The following is a 22,238-nucleotide window of genomic DNA, read 5'->3' as shown; positions in this document are numbered from 1 at the left end:
CAGTGTAATTCCAGTAACTAATATCAGCTGTTAAGAGCATGTCTGGTGAAACTTGACCCATTATTTCCATAGACAGGCCCCCAAACCAGGAGAAGAAAGTACTTTAAAGCTCCATATGCTTTTTCTCCAAGAAGTTTATGAAGCTTAAATACATTATGGTGAGAACTAGTTATATCCTGGTGAAATGGATGAGTAATAACACCATCCTTGCAGATTGCAGAGGAAATTGTGGGCACCGCAGAATGTTGGTGCTGTCATAGGCACTGAGAAAACTTGGGTTTTCAAAAGCGATGTGGCTTCACCGAGGGTTGCATACCAAGTCTTTTTCAAAGCCAAAATTAAAACATAAAACTGCACAGTGCAGTCATATGTTGGAAATTAGAAGTCTCTGGTTGCCTGATCCAGTCCCTGGAAAAAAATCATATAGCCCAGCAAAAACTTGGCTGTATAAGACAATCCAGCTCCTAAATAAAAAGCATTCATATGCTCTGTCCTCTTATCTGCTAACAAATTTCATAACCCTGATCTAATCATACAGAGGTGTACTGCAGGTTGCCATATAGTCATGATCCAACAACTCCACTGACTATATATAGTCTCTGCATTGCAGGATACTTTCTGGGTCATTCTCTTACCTTGAAATTCTAAATCTTACTCTGTTTCATTCACTCCCATTGCCAATGAGACAATCCCAAGCCTAGGGGCTGTTTTTGAGTGATAATGCTGTAGTCTGTATTGTGGTTCTTTTTAAGGTTCTCTGTATTCTCCCATTATGAGCTGTATTTGCCACTGCACACTGAGTAGTGAGTTGCTTAATTATTGAAAGGGACATGTTTCTTGCAGGAAAAAACTGTCAGCGGATGGGAGGTCAAGGTCTGAGTACCAATGATCACTGGGCACTGACAGCACCTTTCAGCTGTCAGCCTGACACACCTTTTTGTTGCTTGTAGTGAAAGAAAGGATCCTAACCCAATTTTCTGCAGTTCCCTTGTATCTCTGTATGACTTTCAAACTAAATGGTGTGATTACCTGCATCTGGAGCTTTCTCTTGTGTATTCAAGTAAACCCTCTCTGGTAGGTGTGATGTTCACTTTTATGGACATAAAGGTGTGTCTGAAATCTTTGGGTTGTAGGTTGATGGAGCAGCACATCTTTCTTTGCTTCCTATAGCCCTAGTCCTGTCTTGTGTTGAGCAGGCACAGGACTAAATCCATGTCCAGATTTGTGGTCAAGGGAGTAGACCTATGGACTGTTTGTAAATTTAAAAAATCTTGATTTGTATGTAGGACCTCAGAGAGAAAAGCCCAGCCTATGAGGGGAGCCTCCAGACTATGTCAGAACATAAAATCTAACAGCGAAGAAACTTAGCTTGCATGTTTTGGTAGTATGGTGGTTTGTAGATTTCCACATGTAACATACAAAGAATAGTTACAAGAGCTTTAGTTGTAGAATTAAGAACAGAGGACCTCAATTTCAGATTGACATTTATCTATACAACCTGAATTTTGCCTTTCCTAGGTCTAGCTAATTTATGTATTGGGATTGTAGGATTAACTCTTACCCACACTGCTGCAAACCAGCCAGGCCAGTGGCTGCTCTAACAGCACAATTACAGGAGCAGAGGATGAACTATGCAAAATTATTTTAAAGACTCCATGCATGTTTTGTGCTCCATGTGTGTGTTCCCTAGGATGACATTTAAGTTTTCATGCTTAACAGGAAAGCATTTTCTCTGTATGCAGACAGCTGTAAAGGACTCTGGACATGAACAGAGCTCATCATTGATAAATATGGATGATCATCCCCAAACTGATTATTGTAAAATCAGGGTGGTATAAAAAGGCCCAAAGGAAAAATCAACATATGCTGCTGCATTGAAAATTATTAATGATAACTGTATATCACCAGTAACTGTGTTCAGCTTACAATGCTTTCAGGTAAAAATCAATTCCAAGAACTTTAATGAATCAAGTAGTCTTTAATTACATGAATAAAAATACTGTAAATTATTTCAGGCTGGATTCTCTGGGATAGCAAGGAGCAGAAATGCATCTTTGTCCTTGTGAGGTTTAGCATGAAAAGAAATTATAGTCACAGTATAGTCATAGAGAGCGCCTGTGTTTAATGAACATGCTTAAAATTGATTTTGCTATGGAAAACAGGCCCTGCAGGAAAAGGTTCTGCTGCAAACCCACCATCCACCAAAAAAAAAAAAACCCAAACAAAACAAAAAAAGGGGGGGAGGGGATAGACTTGCTAGATAAGTCATCTCAGTTAACAGCAATATTGCCAAAGTCCCTGTTTGTTTGCTTCCAGGTTCTCATGATAGGTTAGCCAAGATGTGACCACAGTAAATGGCCAGAGGCTGCTTTGGGTTTTTTCCATCTTCTCGGTAAGACGGTTACCAAAGATTCCCCTGGACTATTAAAAACAAACAAACCCACCCCCCCCCCCAAAAAAAACCAAAACAAAACAAAAAAACACCTAAAAAAACAAAGAGCAGAAAGCCCACGCTGCTGGATGCCATCTGCTCCTCCTGTGCAGCAGTTTATTCCATTCCCTGCCCAGCCCTGGGCAGATGGTGTCCATTCCCTCCCAGCCCTCTCGAGGGACAGGGGACCTCCATGCCGCCTCTGCGCGGGGAATGAGGAACGGAGGTGCTGCGGGCTGGGGCGACCTCAGAGGAAGCTCTGGGGGCGATCCCGAGCCCCGCGGGGGCGGCCGTGTCCTGCAGCCCTGCCCAAGGAGCTGCCTCCCGCCTGGGCTGGGCCGGGGAGCGGGGCCGGGCAGGTGCTCGCTGTCCCCGGCGGGAAGATGGAGGCGGCGGGCGGGGAGCGGTGATCGCCGCGGGCTGCGCCGTGAGTGTCGGCGGGGCGAGGAGGCGAAGGGATGGGAAGCGGCTGCGGCTCCCGGTGCGGCCCCGCCGCGGGGAGCGGGCGCCGCGGGCAGGGGAGGGTGGGAGCGGGTTTTGGGAGGTGGGGTTTGGAAACCTCTTCCACAGGCTGCCGCTTGTGATGACCCCGGGGGGAAGGAGGAGGCGGCAGGGGGGGATCGGCTCAGTGAATGAATGGGCGGCAGCGGCGGTGGCTCCTCTGCTCAATGGCTGCTGGGCTGATACGCGCCAGCCCCGCAGCCGGTGCCTCCCTCACCCTCCCGTATTTTGTCTCAGGCTCGCCTCGCTCGGGGCTCCCCAGACATGTTCAACCAGCAGCAGTTCCAGCAGCAGCTGCTGCAGCTCCAGCACCTCCTCCAGCAGCAGCAGCAGCAGCAGCAGCAGCACCATCATCACCCTCCGGCGCAGCAGGGAGGCCGGTAAGCGCCGCTACGCGAGGCCGGGGATCCGGGGCCTGTCCCGGGGGACCGCTCTCCTCCGCCTCCCTGCGCTCCGTCCCTCCTCGCCGCGGCGGGGATGGTGCGGAGCTGCCCTCCCCTGGTGGGGAAGGCGACAAAGGGAGGCGGGCGAGGGCTTGGGGACACGGGCCTCGATCGGGGCACCGAGGGGGCCGGGAGTGCGGGAGGGCGGCGGCCCCTGTGCGGTCTTGCCGTGTCCCCTCAGCTCTCCGGGTATCCCTGTCCGCCGTCCGGGGCTGGAGCCCCCGAGAGCCCGTGGGTGACCCGGGCAGCCCGTGTAGGAGCCGGGGGTGGGTGGATGGATGGATGCTCCGAGCTGAGCGTCGCCCCTCAGGGCGGGCAGGGCAGCCAGGGCTCGGGGAAAACGCCTTCTGCAGAAACACAGCACTCGGCAGAGCCACCCTCAGCAGACACGAGCACTTTATTGTTTCATTGTTGAACTTAAACTGTTTATTTATTTGCTTTCTCTGGCTGGGTCTGCTGGTCTGAGTGTGATGATTGAACTTATTTCTGCAGTGGCACCAGCGCTTAGGCTGTGGCTGAGCACGGTGGGGCAGGGAGGGAGGGGATGGAGAAAATCGTGTTTTGTTTGTGAAAGCAGAAAGGACATTTGCCAGAAAATAAACCACGGTTTTCCTAAAAAATGCAAGATGTGAAACAACTTGAATAGGAGCAGTTGTCCCCAATGAGCTGAGACTTGTAGAATCAACACAAATTCTCCAAAATTATTCATTTATTTGCAGTTACTGTTATCTTTAAAGCCTTATTCTTTGTAAATTCAAAGCGATGGGATGTGAATTTAGGAAGAAAGTTAATTTTTTATTTAAGGAATTATTGTATTACTTTATCCTTATAAGGTATTTGTATCTGAGGTAAGCGTGGGAATTTTTCTGTTTTACTAGAAATATGAACCTGCAAATCTTTTCACCATTTTTATATGTTTAATACTATAAAAAAAGCTGCACTTAAAATGCCAGTAAGAGGCTGACTGCTAGATAGCAAGGCTGCATCTTACGCCTTTAAAAGTATGATTTTTGCAGTATAAATATCTCGGCTCAGAGACTGGAACAATCTAGAGCAGCAAATGTGAAGATGAACTGCTGTGAATTCTGTTAAAGGGGTTGGGTTTTTTTGTCAGGGTGGATATTTCGATCCGTGTTTGTACCTCTCTTCAGCTCTGACAGATTTAGCTGTGTCAGCAGCGTGCATAGAGGTGGGCCTGACCTTGCAATAGCCTCAAGAAGTGCCTGCCAGTTTCCTCAGACTTTTCTCTCACGACTGCTCCACCCTCCTTAGAACTGGAGAGTTCTTCCCTGCTGCTTCTTCCTCCTCGTGTTTTAAATATGAAGGCCGTGGTTTATTTTTCCATCTGGTTCTTGCAGTTAGGGGGCACCACTGACAGTTCTGACCTGTCTGGCTCCGTGTGGGAGGTGTTGATTTTGGGAAAATGAGCTTTAAGCTACTGCGAAAACTCCCTGTTTTTTAGAACTTTTTTGTTGTCGTGTTAAATGTAGCTGCTGATCTAGATCACTCATTTCTCCTGACGGGTGCTGCATAATTCTGTAGAACTGCAGTCAGCTCCTGGGCTTTTTTTATGCTGCTTGGGAGGCTCTGTGTGGGCTTGGTGCTAAGGAGTTGTCTCTGACCTCGAATTCTTTGATAGACAATCTGTCAGCTTTGGAAATTCCAGGAGAGTGGAGGACAGAGGATACAGTGCCAGTGCAAACTGTCTTTTCATGCACGTATATAAGCCTTTCAGCTGTTTGCTCCTCTGTATTATGCTTGCTAAGGGCCTGGAATAAAAGGGTACAGTTTTTATTGGGTTCTCATGATGGATGCCTTCTTTTCCAGGGGTTTGCCGCCACCGCAGCAGCAACAGATGCTGAGCTTACGGGCAACAAATCAGCCATCCCTGCTCAATGCCAATCCTATGCTTCAGCGGGCCTTACTCATGCAGCAGATGCAAGGTACTGTCGTTATGGGAAACGCTTACTTACTGGAGTTATTTAATCATCCTCTTGGACTGAAACCATACCATGGCTATTTCCTGCTAAACCAGTGCAGTTCTTGTACTTGGCAGTTCTGTTTGTTGGGGGTTTTTTTGTTGTTTTTTTTTTTTTTAACTCTTCTCTTTAAATTAGTCCGTAGTCCTCAGAACAGAGGTTCTTCAGATGTTGAAAATCACATGTGTCCAGCTGTTCACAACTGGGAATAGCACTAGGAGGTATCAGGTTAGATACTGAATACACGCGTTCCCTTTTAGGCTTGATGGAGCAGTATTTTTTTTCATCAGTATATTTAGATAAAATACTGAGATTTTGATTATTTGTTTGTCTTTCTTGGTTACAAGGTTAATGCCATTTATTTAATTATCTGATACATACACACTAACCTTGTTTGCAGTAGATATTTGTATGAACTTAGTGCAGTACAAACAAATACAGTATAGTGAAGTAGAAGATGGTTTGGGTGTCAATTGTATTGTGAAATTTTGATTCCCTGAAATGACTGTAATTTCTATAGTGGGTAATATCTCTGTCTTTCCATTATTGTGTTTCCACAAGTGCATTTTCCTTTTCTTTTTGTGTTTTCAAAACAAGTTTATGAAGCTGCCTTCATAACAGCATCACTAATGTAAAGATAATAGGAATAAATGTATGGTTTTATTTTTTGCTCAGTTCTTTTCAACACAGAAAATCAGTACCTGGGATAGTTTTCCAGTGCCTAGTCTAGATTAATGCCTGCAGTTTCTACCTTGCCTGTGAATCATACCCAGTTGTGAAGACAAAAGATTTATTCTGCATGTCGTTAACTCTCCTTTTGTTCTCTCTTGCCCATTTAACGAGAGGGCTCTCTAGTGACTCCAGTGGCCCTCCACAGATCTCTCTCAGGTTGAAGGGAAAGTGACAGTGAGGAAGGACAAGCTATGCTCTGATGATTGGTGTACATATATTGTTGTCAGGAAAAATTGTGACTCCAGCCTTCAGTCAGTCATGCTCCTTCTAGATACCTTTGCAGTCAGTTGGCGTTTTTCCTTGAATCTTTTATTGAGAAGTTGTATTTAAATAGTGTGCCAAGCACCTGGGGCTAATTAGATAGAGCAGGATAAGATATGTTAATGAACACTTTACATGCACTTTTTCTTAGTGTTGCTCCTCTTCACCTCTCCATGGAATTGTGACTTCTCTCAATAACCTAGCTCAGGAAGCCACAGGTAACATGGAATATGGTTGCCAATGTCCACTGTGGCCCTTTTGAGTGATATGAATTTTTTGGCCGTTCAGGTTTGTGTTACGTGTAAGAATATCTGATGCTGTGCCATTTCTGCCCCTGGGAAGCATCAGCATAAATAATTCATTGGCTGTGTGTGGCTTCAGCAGTGGGAATAGGAAAAGGTAAATACTTGAAATCGAAGCAGATATGTGGTTCTTTAAAGGTATCAAACCAAGAACAGAAGATGATTTCTTGTGTTAGATTTTTTTTTTAAATATAGCTATGCCCTTTTACAGTAAGGGATTATATATGGGAAATAATAATAGATTAGATTGCTTTTGAAGACAAACATAGGGAGTACTTCCTATTGTGCTGCAGGCTTTTAACACTGTAGCTTGGTTTTTCAGATGTTGAATGCCTGTATCCAAATTTTTCTGCCTTGTTTTGACATCTGCTAAAAGGCTAGAGTATGCACTAATTCAAGTGAGGGAGAAAAAAAAATGGCAATTTAAGTCCAGGTTCCCTGAGTGATGGATGGTTTCTGAGGCTATAGCTGAGGCATCTGGGCCCCTCCATTCCCTCATCCCTGAAATGGGGGTGACAAGGACTCTCTTCAGAAGAAATTTTTGACACTTGGTTAATAGTCTGTGGATGCTGAACTATACAGAAAGCAGAGCATTATAATTGGAAATGGCAGAGTCTCAAGTGTCAGAGTTGGGGTTGACATGTTGAGCTTGCATGTCAACCAAGTGGCAGAGAGGACTGTGGGATTTTTTTAAAAAAAAGTTCAGTATTGTTTTAGATGAAATGCTATTACTGGCTTTTGGTAAAGAGCTCCATGCTAAAGAGCACCATGCCCATGGTGTGGGCAGTCAGCTGCAAAAATGTGGGGTGCATTTTCCTTTTTTTACAGAGAGCTTTTTGTAAAATGGGACCTTGTTTGTTGCAAACACAAGCACTAATGTGCTCAGATCAAATAATTGCTCTAATGATCTTTGCCTGGAGTGACAATTATAATTAAATAGCCTGATCCATAGTAATGGTTGCTATCACATCAAATCATTCTGTGTGCTGAAGAGGGTAGAGCACAGAGCACCTATACAGTGCCCAGTAAAGGGCAGGGTCATGTGTAGAGGAGCCCTTCCCCTCTACCTGCTGCTTGTTCAGGTGGAAGATTTTCTCTCTCCTTTGCACACCACAGGGTGGTGAAACGCTGTGTTTGCATTTGTAGGAAACCTGCGTGGATTTAACATGACAGCACCAGCACTGCAGCAGTTCTTCCCTCAGGCTACGAGACATTCCCTCCTGGGACCACCACCTGTTGGGGTCTCCTTAAAGCCAACTCGGCTGGGCTTCCCCAGCCTCCCATTCCAGCGGCAGAACCGGACCTTTCGCAAGGTGGGATTGTGGTTTCCAGCTGCTGGGGAGCTTTGTGCTCCTTTTACAGCAGGTGTTGACTGTATAGTTGGTGGGATACAGAGGAGAAGGGAAAGAGCCTTACAAAGAAAACGATGTTTTGTGCTGTGCTGCTGACACAGAAATGCAGAAATCATTCCATCCCAAAGGCTTTTGTGGTCCATATTTACATTAACGATGCAAAGGTTTCATGTCACTACTTGCCCAAGAGAGAGAATTTCCCATGATAGAACTGTTTAAACCTAGGATATAAAAGGATTCTTTAGAAGTATCAGCTTAAAAGTAATTGCAACAGAAGAAATTCCAGCTAAGTGCTTTGCTGTTCTTTTTCCCAAACAACTTGCTCCTACTACGGACACTCTGCCTCTTTGGGCTCTTCTCCCACTTTTTAGCATCAGACTCATATTTGTCCATGTGAATTTTGTAAAATCTACAATTCTTGTTTTGTAAAAACCTTTCTCACTTTCCATCATTAAGACCTCTTTTGTATCCTGGAAATGGTTCTTGGGTTGACTGCCACTTGCCTCCTCTTAGATTAGCTTTGGCATATTTCATCCCATTCTGTCAAAAAGATGTGGTGGATAAGGTAAGCTTACACTCTTGGACTGTCCTCCAGAGTCAAAAGAAGGGGGATTCTTTTGGATTATCCTTTTCCCTGCCCATGCACCTCTTGCCAGACTTCCTCTAGCATGACCCTACCCTCTGCAAGCTAGATTTCCTACAGCTGCTTCTTAAAGCACTGGGGACGTGTCCTGACTGCCTGTGGATGTGAAATGCCTTACTTGCCTTGTAGTCCATTGTAAACCATCTATTCCTTTCCATTTTCACATATTGGAATTCCTGTTCCTGCCCCACAGTAAAACTCTGGTGTTTTAGGCAGTGTATGTTAAGGACTAAGAGCTGGCAGTGACTCTCTCTGCCTGTTGCAGGACTTCCAGAGGGTTCCTGACAGGAAGCGAGAGCTAGATCCTGGTTCTTCATCTCAGACACAAGGTGATGAGAAAATGGAAATTCCAGAGGGAATGCAAGCAGGGTCAGAGCAGAACAATTCTTCACCATCCACAGGTAAGGGGGAGCCTGTAGCGAAGCAACTGCTTGCAAATATGATAAACTTATCCTGACTAGTCCTGCAGCAAGAACTGGAGATGATTTTAGGCTTAATCAGCCATATTTCTCTGTAATTGTAAATACTTAAACTGCTCATGATAGCACTCTGCTATGTGCTTCATGTACCACTTTTACCTGAATATTTTTAATTTTTTTATAAGCCTGCTCCACTTCATTTGCATGGAACCCTCTCAGAAGTCACTTTGACACTGAGCTCCATTTAAGATGGGGGGGAAAGAAAACTGGTCTGAAATTAAAGCTTCCACATTATCTTACCCATGCTGAAGTCAACATCTCATGCAGCCAAACACATCAAGCAGAGCCAGTTAGAATCAGCATGCTAAGGAAAAGATGAGTTGAAAGTCCTGGTTCCCCAGTTGTCAAAACAGAAACTGCTGGCACTGAATATCTTAATGTCAGATATAATACAGGTGTGGGAATGTCATTTCTGACTGAGGAGTGCGTGATTTAAAACTGCAGGCTTTGATGAGATTGTGACCAGGGAATATGCAGTGGTGAAAAGTGTCTTATTAACTGCTTGCTGTCAGGTAGATATGCCACCTTGGCTTACATTAATGTTCCCATGATCATGGCTCTTGTCGCTTAGGTACAGGACTAAGGCCCCCTTAGTAGATAGGAACACAGATTTCTTTTTTTGACCAGTATCTCATACAGTGACATTGCAGTAAAATTCAAATATTTGAGGTCATAATCTAACCTTGTCAGAGCAGCTCATAAATTAAGAATAAACAAATATTTAGTATTATTTGCTCTAACAGAGCATCATTGGCATTTGCCATTCAGATATGGAACTTACTTAAGGTGACATGATCTGTTTTGCTAAGGAAATCTCCTTCTGTGTTCCTGCAGAGCCAAGAACTCCAACAGAATCTGTGTTGAACACTGAGCCTGCAGCAAAAAGACTGAAGAGGTATTTATTGAAGGGGTTATTGAGATAGTTACTGTGTTTAGAATTACTGTCTAATTTTTTTTCTAATTAGGCCTATATACTCTATTGGCCTGATGTCTAGCATGTAAGAGGTATTTCAGATGCTTGTGAACAGTTCAGAAAATCTCGTGGTGCTTGCTGAGATACCAGGTATTGTGGGGTCTCTGCTAAGGGTGATCCAAGTATGAGAATGAAAAATGAGAAATGCAGCTCATCTAAATGTGCAACAAAGCTGAGTTTGCTTGTGTATTCTCCTGCCAGGATCCTTGTAAGAAGCAGAGAGGTTATTTTCTGTTCTAGTGTATTTCTCCAAGTTTCTTCCCTAAAGGTCAAAAAAGTGAAATGAGCTGAAAGGGAAAGCCTTGGGATATCTTAGGTTATAGTAGGTGTATGAGAGAGTAGTTTATTTTGAGAAATGATAAAGGAAAGGGAGTCAATACTCCCTAGTATCCAAACCTGTATCCATGAGCGTTGGGTTCTGTATCCCTTCTGCAAACATTGCCTTGCCAGTATCTCTGTCTGTTGGGTAAAAATAGACAAAGGCAATCCTATTATCCCCCAGGGATGCGCGGCAGGCTGGCCTTGGCTCTCCCGGCCTCCCGAGGGTGCGGCAGGGACAGGCAGGGCTGCATTGCCATCTAGTGGGAAGGCACCTCCTGGAGTTCCTGCTGCCATCTGCACCGGGCTGCTCCTCTCCCAGAACTGTCACCCTTGGCTGGTGTGGAGGGAGAAGAGGAAGGAGTGAATGCAGATTTCTGTAGGCACTGACTCGAGAATTCTCCAGCATATGTTAACGATGATGAGTCAGGACTCCTGGGTCCTCTTAACTTCCCTGTTAGGCGTTCGCCGCCTGCTTTTGGACGAATTTCCTCACCTCTCTGTTTCCCATCTGTAGATTACAGATTAATGGATAGCTTTAGGGGGAATATTCCAGGATTACATGATCAAGGTAATATCTGAACATCAATGTAAAACATTAAAGAATGATAAATATTGTGTGCTCAGGGACCATCGTGAGTTATGATTAGCAAGAAAGTGAATAAATTCAATTAAAGCTAGGTCGAATACATTTGAGTTCATGCTTTGTTAATCTGTTTGCCAAAGCTAATTTAATTTTAATTACATTAATATTTAGCAGGGTATTAATCAAAGTCCTGTTGCATGCACTGAAAACAAGAATCAAGTCTGAGGAATGACAGCTAGCACTGCAGCAAGCCAGCTATTAGGAAAATTCTTTCCTAAGCTGCAGTTAGGGACTGCCAGATTTGATGCATATATTATGGCTGGTATTTACCTAGAATAGATTATTCCTTAGCTTTTTTTTTTAAGTATTTCTTCCAATGAACATACGATGGATCTGTAAAAAAAAATACTTTACTGTTCTCACACTGCCCTTCACAGATGACAAGGGCATTCCCCCCATCTATGTCATAAACTTGTGTTTCATGCTTCATTGTTCCGCTTCCCTTTAGCCAGAAATACCAGCCTCCTTCTTCATTTCAGGTTTTTCCCACTTCTGCCTTTGCTCCTATGTACCATCTGTACACCTGGAACAACATCCTCATTCCTGTGCAGAAAGCACTCATCATCTTCAAATCTTCCTTGAACACCCACTTCTAGCATGGCATAACAAGTACCATAGAATACCATATCCTCTTTAGATCATGCTCGTGGTGGCTTTTGCTCCCTTAGATTGCTCCCTAGGTTTGCAGTTCAGTCTGCAAACCCTTGCCCTGCGTGCTGGCACCATCTGTGTGTGGTACCGTTAGCGTTGAGCCTGCTGGCAGCATCTGAAAAATAATGTTAATGCCAGTCACTCTTGTTTAATTCGTGTTTGCAGTGCCCAAACCCTGCTGCATATTTATAGCCATGTAACCCAGTTCCATTATCACTTATCAGTCTGATAAATTATGCGGTGTGCGTGTGTTCGGATAACGGGATGCGGTACCTGCGCTATCGGCTGTCCTGCTTGTGCAGAAGGTGCTGCTCCCTCTTGGCAGAAGGAAACTAGCAGGTGGGAATTTGAGCCACCCTCAGAGCAGTCAAGTCATGGTGGAAAGTTAGTCCTGACAGAAAAATGGGAGATGAGGAAAGAGACTACAGAGAACACTTTGTGCCCTCTGGAAGTCAGACATTCTCAATAGTCCCCTCAGGAGTGGTTTTCTCCTTAGCAGATCACCAATACCAAATAAAACAAAGCAAGGTCCTTTTGATTTGCATCTTGTAGAGTTTCTCTTCCCCCACAAGCAGAGCTGTAGGGACTCTGGAATGAAACTGGGCTGATATGAATAGAAAAAGCAGCTGTGGTGAAATCCCTGTAAAGGCACCATGGAGAACTCCTTCAGTTCTGATAGGTCTCTTCTCTCATGCACAGAGAAGCCAGGACCCCTGTTCAGGTGTTCCAGTTTCCCTACAGGTCACCAGTCACGACAGGAGAGAGCTCTCAGAGCTCTTATTAAGAATATTTCTTGTATGAACTTCATTCCCTTCAGGCTTCTTGCAGGAGAGGGCAGCTAACCAAAAAATCAGTTGTAACCTTCTTGTCCAGATTATTTAGCTGCTGTTTCTGAGTCCATTCTAGAACACCCACTCTACATTATTTTTATTTATTTCTGCTGAATTCTTGCCTGAAATACCACTTCGGTAGCTTATTGATTTGCGAGTTTAGTGCAGAGTGTGGTAGGTTAGACCCCAGCCTGTGCCTTGGTGTGCCTTTTGAAACTCTTGTCTGTAACATGGCAATTAAGGTACTTTTCTTGATATCCTTGAAGTGTGACTGGGGAGTCTGCGTTAGAGGATGCCACAGACAGCAAGAAAGCGGGAGTCTCATGCACCCAAATCCAAGCTGATGGTGAGTTGCTGAACCCTGTGATTTGAACTTTTAGGGCACTCCTTGCTGGAACTACACCTGTAGGTCCTGTGCATCTACAGAAATGTTCTTCCCCGAGTTGTACAGGATGGGAAAAGGAGGATAAAATCTAGGAACCAAATCCAAACTTTGTCTCCTAATATCTCTTACCTGCCAAGGGTAAATGGTTGGATGTTTCTGTCTTTATTAAGAAGAAAGGTCTGTGAACTGGCTTATGGCCAGCAGTGCTGTGAGGAAAGCTCCCTGACTTCACTCACCTGCTGCTCTGTTTTTCCTGTCATTGCTGTTTTGATTTAAGGCTGCTAAAAGGATTCTCCCTTCTTAGGTACAGACAATGCAAAGGAGTACACAGCTGAAGATCTTTCCAGAGAGAGGAAATTCTCTGAGGAACCAAAGGCTCCTGAGGTGAGCAGACACTGCTCCATGCAGGGGTGGTGCAGAACATACAACCTCCCCCTCCATCCTGGAGAAACCCGTTGCCACTGGGAACCAGCTGGCACCCACGTCTGGAGCTCTGTCTCCTGCTGTAAGCTGTTGTCCCTGGCAATAAGGCATAATATGTCTGCAATTAGTGCACAGTCTGCTCTGACTTACTGCTTTTGTACCTCTCCTGGCCTGTTCCTTACGTACTGCTGCCTATGGATGGGGTGTTCTATAAGATTTTTGTATTCAGCTGGAAAGATGGAAAGCTGCATTGAAAGAGTTACTTAAAACTCTTATGTATGGAGAGCCATAGCTAAATACATCTTTCATATTGATAAAGAGCTAGTGCAGAAAGATTCAGGTGGTATTAAAAGATGCAGCCTGAGAGTATTTTGCATTAAATACGTGACCCCCGTGCTGGATGTTAAATCAGGACCTTAGGCTGTGTAAAGCTGTGAGCAGACAAAAATTTAACCTCAGGTGTGAATCAGACTTGACAGCCTTCCATAATTGGAGACATTGATGTGATCAAATGTATCATCCTGCCCATGCCTGAGTTCTTGAATCCATCAGGTGTTGTGCTGAATAGGCTTTAGTTTTGCTGTGGAGAAACATGAGCTGATTGTGTCCCTTACCAACAATTGTTTGTGGCTCCAGTCCCCAGAGACTGGATCATACAGTGGCTGCAGAGGCTGCAGAAACAGCCATCTGTGCTAATAGGGCTGGTGCTATGACACAGGGATCGCTGATTTAGCAGCTTTGGGCAGAGTGTGCATGAGAGTCCTTCTGATCAGCCTCCTGTGGGTTCAAGCTTACATTCATTTTCCTAAAGGGTAAAGAGCTTAGATGACACACAAAAAGCAGGTGTAATTTTTGGGGTCTTCTACTGAGGGATTGAACTTAATGTTGACTCCTTCTTCTGGCAGGTGTTGAGCTCTGGAGGTTCACTGAAAGTGACTATTCAGCAGAGCAGTGAGAGCAGAGCTATCAGTACAACAGCTCTGAAACCAGGGCACTGGGCCTGCGACGTGGGCACAGCTGATCCCAACCCGGAATCAGTTCTTAAATTCTACTGTTACATCTGCAAGACAAATTGCTGCAGTCAGCAGGTAAAAATACACAGGTCTGACAGGGATCCAGGTGGTCAAGAGATGGGAATTAGATGGCTCGCTGCCAAGGGGATTTGTTAGCAAGGGCTCATGCTTTAGGAACAAGGAACATAAGAAATGATGACAAGTATGCAGATAAAATAAACTTCTCCTGAGATCTGGCAAGCAACCTGCTAGAGAGAGAATGTGGGTGGATCCACAGGCAGCCATGCTCTTAAGCTTTTATATTTCACTGTTAAACAGCAGTCAAAAGAAAGGAAAGCATAGCTCATACCTATTATTTTGTATGTTTTGGATATATTTAAAAGGATTTTTCTCCTAACCTCTCTTTTAGAATTTCCAATCCCACATGGCTGGAATTCAGCACCAGCAGCGACTTGGGGAGATTCAGCACATGAGCAATGTTTGTTTTGTTTCACTGCTGCCCATGGTGAAACAGCAGAAGGTGCTAGTGGGAGAGGATGGGTAAGTGTTGGTCTGCAGTAGAAAACTCAGTCTGAATGTGGCCCTACATGGGTTCTACAGTTTTTCACTGCACCAGGGTGCCTCTCAGTTTTAGGTAAGGTACAAACCAACTCTGGTTTTAAAGGCCTTAATCTCCTTCAGGCAACTTCCTGTCTTTCTGAAGAATACCAGAGTTGTCTTCAACCTGTGTAGTTTTTAATACAGTAGATTGAGTAGGAGACCTGTTTTATCTGGTGCATTTCTGTCAGCACAAGCTAAAGCAACCTATAAATGGGTGAGAAAGAAGTGAAGATAAATCCGAGCCTGTAAAGATAGGAATTGTGAAGAAAACAATGCCAGGGACAGATTGTTAACTGCAGTATTCCATGGAGAATGAAAAAGGTGTGACTTAGAGCTCTCTCTGTTGTCACTTCAGAGAGACCCAGCAGAGGTGGTGTAACACGTGCCAGGTGCATTTCACAGGCGACCTCATCAAACATCGCAGGACCCAGGAACACAAGGTAACAACCATAGCCTGGACTTCATTTTGCACTGACATTTTGTCTGGGGATCAAACAAAGTGTGTAGCATCTCCTGCTCTCCAGGCAGCAAAGGAAAAGTGACTGAAGTGGAGGGATACACATCAAGTTCTGACAGAACTCCCTACCTAAGGGCACTGCAGTGTTACCTCCTGCCTTTGGCATTGTTGGAGCTTCCATTTGTCATGGCATGTCAGTATGGCCTGAGGCACCTCTAGTGTGTAATTCTTGACTTTTCTTAAGAAATAAGGCTTATCATAGTCACCTAATCAATTGAATGGAGGAATTGGTGGGCAGCCTCTTTAAGCTAAACTTCAGGCAGGCCAGCATATTTATTGACTTTTAGGGAAGAAGTGCCAGAACAGCTATTTTAAGACACTTATTTTTGCTCTGCATGTTTTTCATCTTTTTGGTAGATTAGAGGTATGGGGTCCTTTCTGCTGAAAAGACTATTTTCTTTGTGGTCTCCCAGGATGCAGGGCTGATTTTGTTTCAAGATTCATCTGTATTCCTCCAAAGCAGTCTCTTGTGACTTAGAGAATTGTTTCTCTTTCCTTAGCTGGCGAAACGCTTGCTCCGTCCTTTCTGCACTGTCTGCACCCGCCACTTCAAGACCCCTCGCAAGTTTGTGGAGCATATGAAGTCCCCTGAACACAAACAGAAAGCCAAAGAGGTAATACTGCCTGGGTAGAGTGCTGTGCAGGTCTGGAGGCAGCTAAACTGTAGAGCAGGGTAACTTTCTGCTTCCCTGACTACTGCAAGGCTGAAAGGAAGATGTACAGTTCTTCCAACCCTGTTTTAATTTTCATCTTTTGCTGAACTTCAATTGTTAGCACTGAAAGAAGTTGAGTGAAAAAGGGAGAAGGTATTGAATATGCCTGGAAGCAAGAGAGCTTTATGCCTGTGTTACACTTCTTTCTCCTCATCGCATACAATCTGTCCTGAGTCTGGGCTCTTCCTTGGTTAAATAGCAAGTGCAAAGTGGACCCCATCTTTCTTTTCTGTACCTTACAGGTTAGGCTGGGAGAGAAGGAGTTGGGGAGCCCAGAAGATTCAGAGGAGTTGATCACTGTGGATGCTGTTGGCTGTTTTGAAGATGATGATGAGGAAGAGGAGGAGGAGGAGGAGGGAGGAGCTGGTGAGGAGGAAGACCGTGATGTAGTGCTGATGGAGAATGAGGATTCTGCTGCCAAGCAGGTATGCTGTTCAAAAGAGGAAAGAATGACCTATCTGAGAATCTGCTGTGGGATCCTATGACTTAGTTGGTCTTGGCTGGTTGAGATCAGGCTTTCAAAAGTCTGCTGAAATTTGCACAGCAGTAGGGTGGGACTCTAGGGTTCTTCCAGAGCACAGGGTGATGCAGAAGAGAATCAGGCACTATGTGTGGGATACATGAAGGTGTTTCTGCTGTGCTGTACAGCTTCTGCTGTCTTCAGACGTTAACCTTGTTGAGGAGCACAAAGCAGTATTGAACAGCCTTCAAACAGGCCAGCCGTAGCTGGGTCTGATAGCAAACATGTAGAGATTTATCTTGACAAATACATTTGCAGTAGAGGTCAGTTACCAAAAAGGAGGTACATGGCTAAGCTCCTTCAGGCTTGGAGCAGAAGGGGAGATTTTAACCCTTGTAGTGAAGTGGTCTGCTGACACTGGGGATTGCATCTGCCCCTGACCAGAGGCTATGCAGCTCTGTCTCTGGTACGTGAATCCTGTTTTGCTCCCATGCTTACCAGAAATAATGCAAGAGCCTGGCAATTGCCATAGATACAGTAGGCACTAATGTTCTTTCGGTTTCCAGACTGGGCTGAAGGAAGTGTCTTTGGAGGATTACGAAGGAAGTGAGAAGTATTGTCCAGACACAGCTTATGGTAAGCAAGCAGAGTTAAGCACAAAGGGCCACAGAGCCTTCTGTACATTCTGTATCTGTCGGAGAGGATGGTCTCTACTTTTTTAATGACTTCTTGGGCCATGGTGCTCCAGCAGGTGCATTGGACTGGTGTAGGTCCTTGCTGCCTGGAGAAGAACCTCTCCTGAGAGCAGGGTGTGTCTTTGTTACTGTGTGATAAAACATAAGGATGTGATTGATGTTTGTCAACTGCCTTTTGCTTTGAAGAAGGGTGAGAGCCAGATACATTTCTAAGGTGGGGCATGGAACAAGCAGGCCAGGAGTACTGAAGAAAGTAGGTAGCAAACGAGGGATGCTCTGGAAAGATGAAGTCAGAAAGCGTATTGATTGGAATGCTTTCCAACAGAAATGCAGCTTGCAGAGAGATACTGATCATCAATGACAGTATCAAACTCTCTGCTAGACCCAAACTGTGCATGTTTCCTCTGCTTCAGAACCCCCACGCTGTACTGAGCAGTTCCTCAGCCGTGCTGCTGGCCTGGTGGACAGTGGTGCCTCCAGATGGCTGTGTCTGGTCCCCACCCTGTAAGCAACGGACTTGAAACCCCCAAGGGCCACTTGTGTTTGAGGAGGGCAGCTCTGCAGAGGCTGTTTTGTGCCCAAGGAGAGCTCTGTTTACACGAATCTTCCATATCACTGTAACCTTCCACTATCGTGTGGCAGATGGAATAATGATTCATGCTGTGAATGTTCTCTGCGTGTTCCTCTTGCGCGCCTGCTGTCTTCTGCTTGGTTTGATCCCATTACATTAGATCACATGTTCTCTGTAGTTTTCCATTGTATTCTTTTCTCCCTTTTTACCCCCTTAATGCTCTGTGTAGTTTCTTTGCTCTGGCAGCCAGATTTCTCTCTGAATATCAACCACAGCCATTCCATGGTAAGACAAGATATTCAGCAAGTCATCTTGCAAATCCCTGATTAACAGAAGCAAAGCTTTCCACCTCTCCTTTATTACTCCTGTCCCCCTTCTCTTTTAACATGCTTTCATTATTTGAGTTCCATTCAATGTGATCTGTGATTTCCCTTCCCCTCCCGTTTCGCAGGCCTGGATTTTCTGGTCCCCGTCGCAGGTTACCTCTGCAGGCTGTGTCACAAATTCTACCATAGCGACTCCGCTGCCCGGCTCGCACACTGCAAGTCCCTGATGCATTTTGAGAACTTTCAGGTTAGACCCTTTGGCGATTGCATGGCCTGGCATTTGTTACCCCCGTGCGTGTCTCTCCAGTGAATCCGCCACGTTAGCTGTCTTGTCTCCAGCTCATTTCCATCATCCTTGTTGTCCATTACGCCATAGCTTTCTCCTGGTGTGCTCTGTCTTTGTCTCCCTTGGCTCTTGTAGATCTAAAACTAGTCAAGTCCTGCTTCCCAGCTTCTGCTGCTGTCATATTTTTGCCTGTTTCTGGCTGGGAATCTTCCTCAGAGTGTCTGCTCTGTTTGTTGAACCTGTGGAGTCTGTCATTTAGTCTAGGCCTCTTCTCTGTTAGATTACAGGTTGGTCAAGGTGGGACTGAGCAGGAGAGTGAGGCTGTTCCTTGTAAAGAAAGCTGGTGCATATGCATCTCCAGGTGTGATACTGCAAGAACAGCTCCTTTAGCCAAAAGTGTGGGTGTGATTCATCCAGGAAGAGGCCTGGTAAAATCAGATACCTTAGAAATCTGAAAATTTTACATTACAGACTCTTTATGTGATAGAATCTGCAAGCTGGTGAGAGTCCATTTGTCCTCAGGGTCAGCCTGCAAGAGGAAGTCTGTCTGTCTGTCTGTCTGTCTTGTCTCTGTCTGATACCCTTTCCTAGAAACTCCTTAGCACAAAGCTCTGCAAACTGATGCTGTTCCTTTGCTTTTCTGGCTCCACCTGAAGAAGCCGTATTGCCCCTTGCTGCTTCTGTACCTAAAGCTTTTCTTACTGGGCTGGCCTGGAATCTGCCTCCATTGTTCTGTCCTTGTTGACTTGCCAGGGGGTGAGGGGCCTGGATCAGTGTTTGTAGAGGGTACGCAGGGCTTGCACTGTTTCTGCCCTATCTCATGACCACTGCCTGGCCCCTCCCGTATGGGAGAGCACTAGTCCCTGTCCTTGGCAAGGAGGGAGGCTCCCACATCGATTTTGTCCTCTGCCTGCACCTACAATCTACTCCCAAAAACTGCTGTGCTTCCCTACCACCTTTTTAAATGGTGTTTTAAAGAAACCCCCAACACAAATACACAGACACACACCCCAAAACTTCATGTTTTTTTTCTAGTCTTCAGAGAGAAGAAACTATTCCCAGTCAGCCATCACTGCCTCCAGGAAGGGGTGGAGTTCTTTAGAATTCTGCCAGCACTCAGAGCAGTGGATTTGGAATGGGAGGAGACCACAGCTGTTCCTTCATGGTTGCTCATCCTCTCCCACTCCTGCAGCTAGTCATTTCAGGAATGAAGGAATTGAACTTGGTGTTTTCCTGGCTTGTTTTAGATCAGCATAGAGTGAAACTGCAGCAGCAGTCACTTATGTCACTCTTTTGGCCCACTTAGAGCTGAAATCAGATGCTCTTCAAATGCATGCCAGAGTGACCTGGGGAGTTCATAAGAAGAATCCAGACTTACATATCTGCAGGCAGATAATTATTATTCTTGACTGCCTTGGGGTTGTCATGGTTTGAGTTAAATCACTGTCAGCTGCTGGGGTATTCTCAGCAGAGTAGCTTAGCAGAGGGTTTCAAAGCAGAGAATTGTGTGCTGTTAAGACAATTTACAGCATCACTCTGGACACCAGTCTGCATGCCTGCACCTGCTTAGGTTTGGATACAAAATAACTCGACTAATCTAATTACAATGTGATATCACAATTTGAGGACAGAGGAGGAGCAAGCCTGCAGTGATAAACGGAATTACAATGTAAAGCTGCCTGTCAGATGTGCTGTAATTCCACACTGCAGACTGTTGAAAGCCATTGTGCTTGAAATTGTTTCCTTAAATTGTCAGGTGTAATGCTAGTGCCAGTTGAAGGAATCCTTCAGCAGGCAGCTGAAAGGGAGTTGATTGTGAAAAGAACTGCTGCGGGAAAGAGTGAACTTCAGTTTGTTTCTTTAGGCTTTAGGTCATGCTCTGTCTGGGCATGGAAGACTGGGTTCCTGCTATATGTTAAGTTATCTTGCAGTGTGTTGTTTTCCTCAAATCCAGTCTAGAACATGCATAGTAGCCATTTTAATCTCTTTACAGACCTCTACTGGTTCATCATGATAGTGAGTGTAAATGAGTCATTTTATTGATGATATGCTTACCTTTCCTCTGTGGAAAACCCCAGTGACTTGTAACAAGATATAATTGATATGGTAGCCTTCCTGTCAACAGTTCCACTGACTGTGCAGATTGTATCAAGAGAGTGAAGAAGCTTTCAGCTGAAGCCTTGCTTTGGCTGATAAACATTAAATCACACCAGTAGCTGAGGGCTGTGCAGAGCCTCACATGCTCAGGGTACCTGTCCTGGCAGTAGATAAAGCAGGAGCTGTCACTTGCACTGTTACATCTACAGAGTTCTGAGTCTGACTGAGATTAACAGTTGCCAGATTGCGATTTCTGTCTCAGAAGCCACAGGTCTGCCATGCACTTGCTCAGCATTAAGTAATGCAAGAGGGACTTCAGTTTTTAATACTACTTTTCCTCACAGGAGCCGACCCTTCTCTGTTGAGAGCCTCAGCAGCCAGGCCAGGAGCTGCTGAGATCACTTGTGCCCCTGCCACTCACCACTGTTTTTGTACAGGTGTTCCTGGACCCGCTGCTGCTGCTTTGCTGCAGTGACAGGAGCTGAGCTGGGCTTCTCTCACACATTGGTTTGTTTGTATTTGCAGAGATACAAGGCAGCAAGGCATCGTGCCACAACTGCCTACCCCGAGGCTCCTTTGCATTCCCAGGGCTCCAGCTCCCAATTGCTGGATGATCCAAAACAGCCTGTTGCTACAACAGCACATGCCAGCAAGATGAATGATGATCGTGGCATAGATAAGGAGGGCACAGAGCTGTCAGCCCTGCAAGAACAAACTTCAAGGTCTCTGGAGGGTAAGGGTGAGCTGGCCACCTCTAGGCCAGAGGGCAAGAGCCTGGCCAGTGTGACTGATGATGTGTGTGATATCATGGTTGTAGAAGAAGAAAGTCTACATGAAGAGAACAAGTCCACTGCCACTAGTGCCGACTGCCCATTCTCTGAGGAAAGCCACACTGTAGGGGAGTCACTGGGACACGAGGAAGAAACTAACACAGCCAGGCAGAGGGCAGGCACAGATGACCACCAGGATCCAGGGAGTGGAGGAGGCTTAGGACAGGAGGCAGCAGCAGAGCCTTCCTCCCTCACCAAAGGTGAGACAGCCGGTCTCACCTCTGCTGGGTGCAGACGCTCTTCCAGGCGCAAACCCAGATAGAGTGGCCTTAAAGGAGAGCCCTTTACATATGATATTTGCTGGAAATGTTTATTTTCTGAGTCTTTTAATAGAGCAAAACCTTCAACTTTATTGCTGTTTTTATTTCAATAATAAATAAGCCTGGCTTTAGCGTGTCTAATAAGGATAGTGTTGCTTATTACTTGTTCAGTTGGGATACAGCAGTTATGTGGAAAGACTGAGGCTTGGATTGTTGAACCTGAAAGAAGATGGTAATGGGATTTCCATCATATGGGAGTTCCCCATGGGGAACAAACTTCATGGAGTGATGGATGCAGACTTAAGAATTCTTTGTAGTTCCTCTCATTTCCTTTCCATGCAGAGAAAACGTTTATCTCTTGGGAAACTCTGCCAAATTCTACTTCTCAGAACACTTTCCTTTCTAAGACACACACTGTTGGACAAGCAGTCTTGTCCAAGTCCTAAGCTAGGCAAGAACATGCACCTTGGTCCTCTGTTAACACTACAAGGCTTAATCAAATCTGTTCTTATAGTGGAGAC

General features: G+C 45.2%; 1 protein-coding gene across 1 annotated transcript; it reads left to right on the top strand.

Annotated features, from left to right (window-relative positions):
• Nucleotides 1–2,486: 2,486 nt before the first annotated feature.
• CIZ1 (CDKN1A interacting zinc finger protein 1) lies at nt 2,487–21,943 on the top strand (the record flags this gene model as incomplete). Its single annotated transcript, XM_062505654.1, is given in 17 exon segments — nt 2,487–2,567; nt 2,570–2,626; nt 3,170–3,312; nt 5,203–5,318; nt 7,796–7,962; nt 8,910–9,045; nt 9,958–10,018; nt 12,808–12,887; nt 13,237–13,310; nt 14,255–14,437; nt 14,772–14,902; nt 15,318–15,402; nt 15,980–16,093; nt 16,435–16,617; nt 17,219–17,288; nt 18,370–18,491; nt 21,153–21,943. Coding segments are annotated over 17 exon segments (2,370 nt in total), but the record flags the coding sequence as incomplete, so codon positions are not given.
• Nucleotides 21,944–22,238: the final 295 nt, after the last annotated feature.

This window comes from Cinclus cinclus, chromosome 19 (genome assembly GCF_963662255.1).
Source record: "Cinclus cinclus chromosome 19, bCinCin1.1, whole genome shotgun sequence".
Classification (NCBI taxonomy): Eukaryota; Metazoa; Chordata; class Aves; order Passeriformes; family Cinclidae; genus Cinclus; species Cinclus cinclus.
Note: the sequence above shows the minus strand (reverse complement) of the source record. Positions and strands in the feature narration are given on the sequence as shown.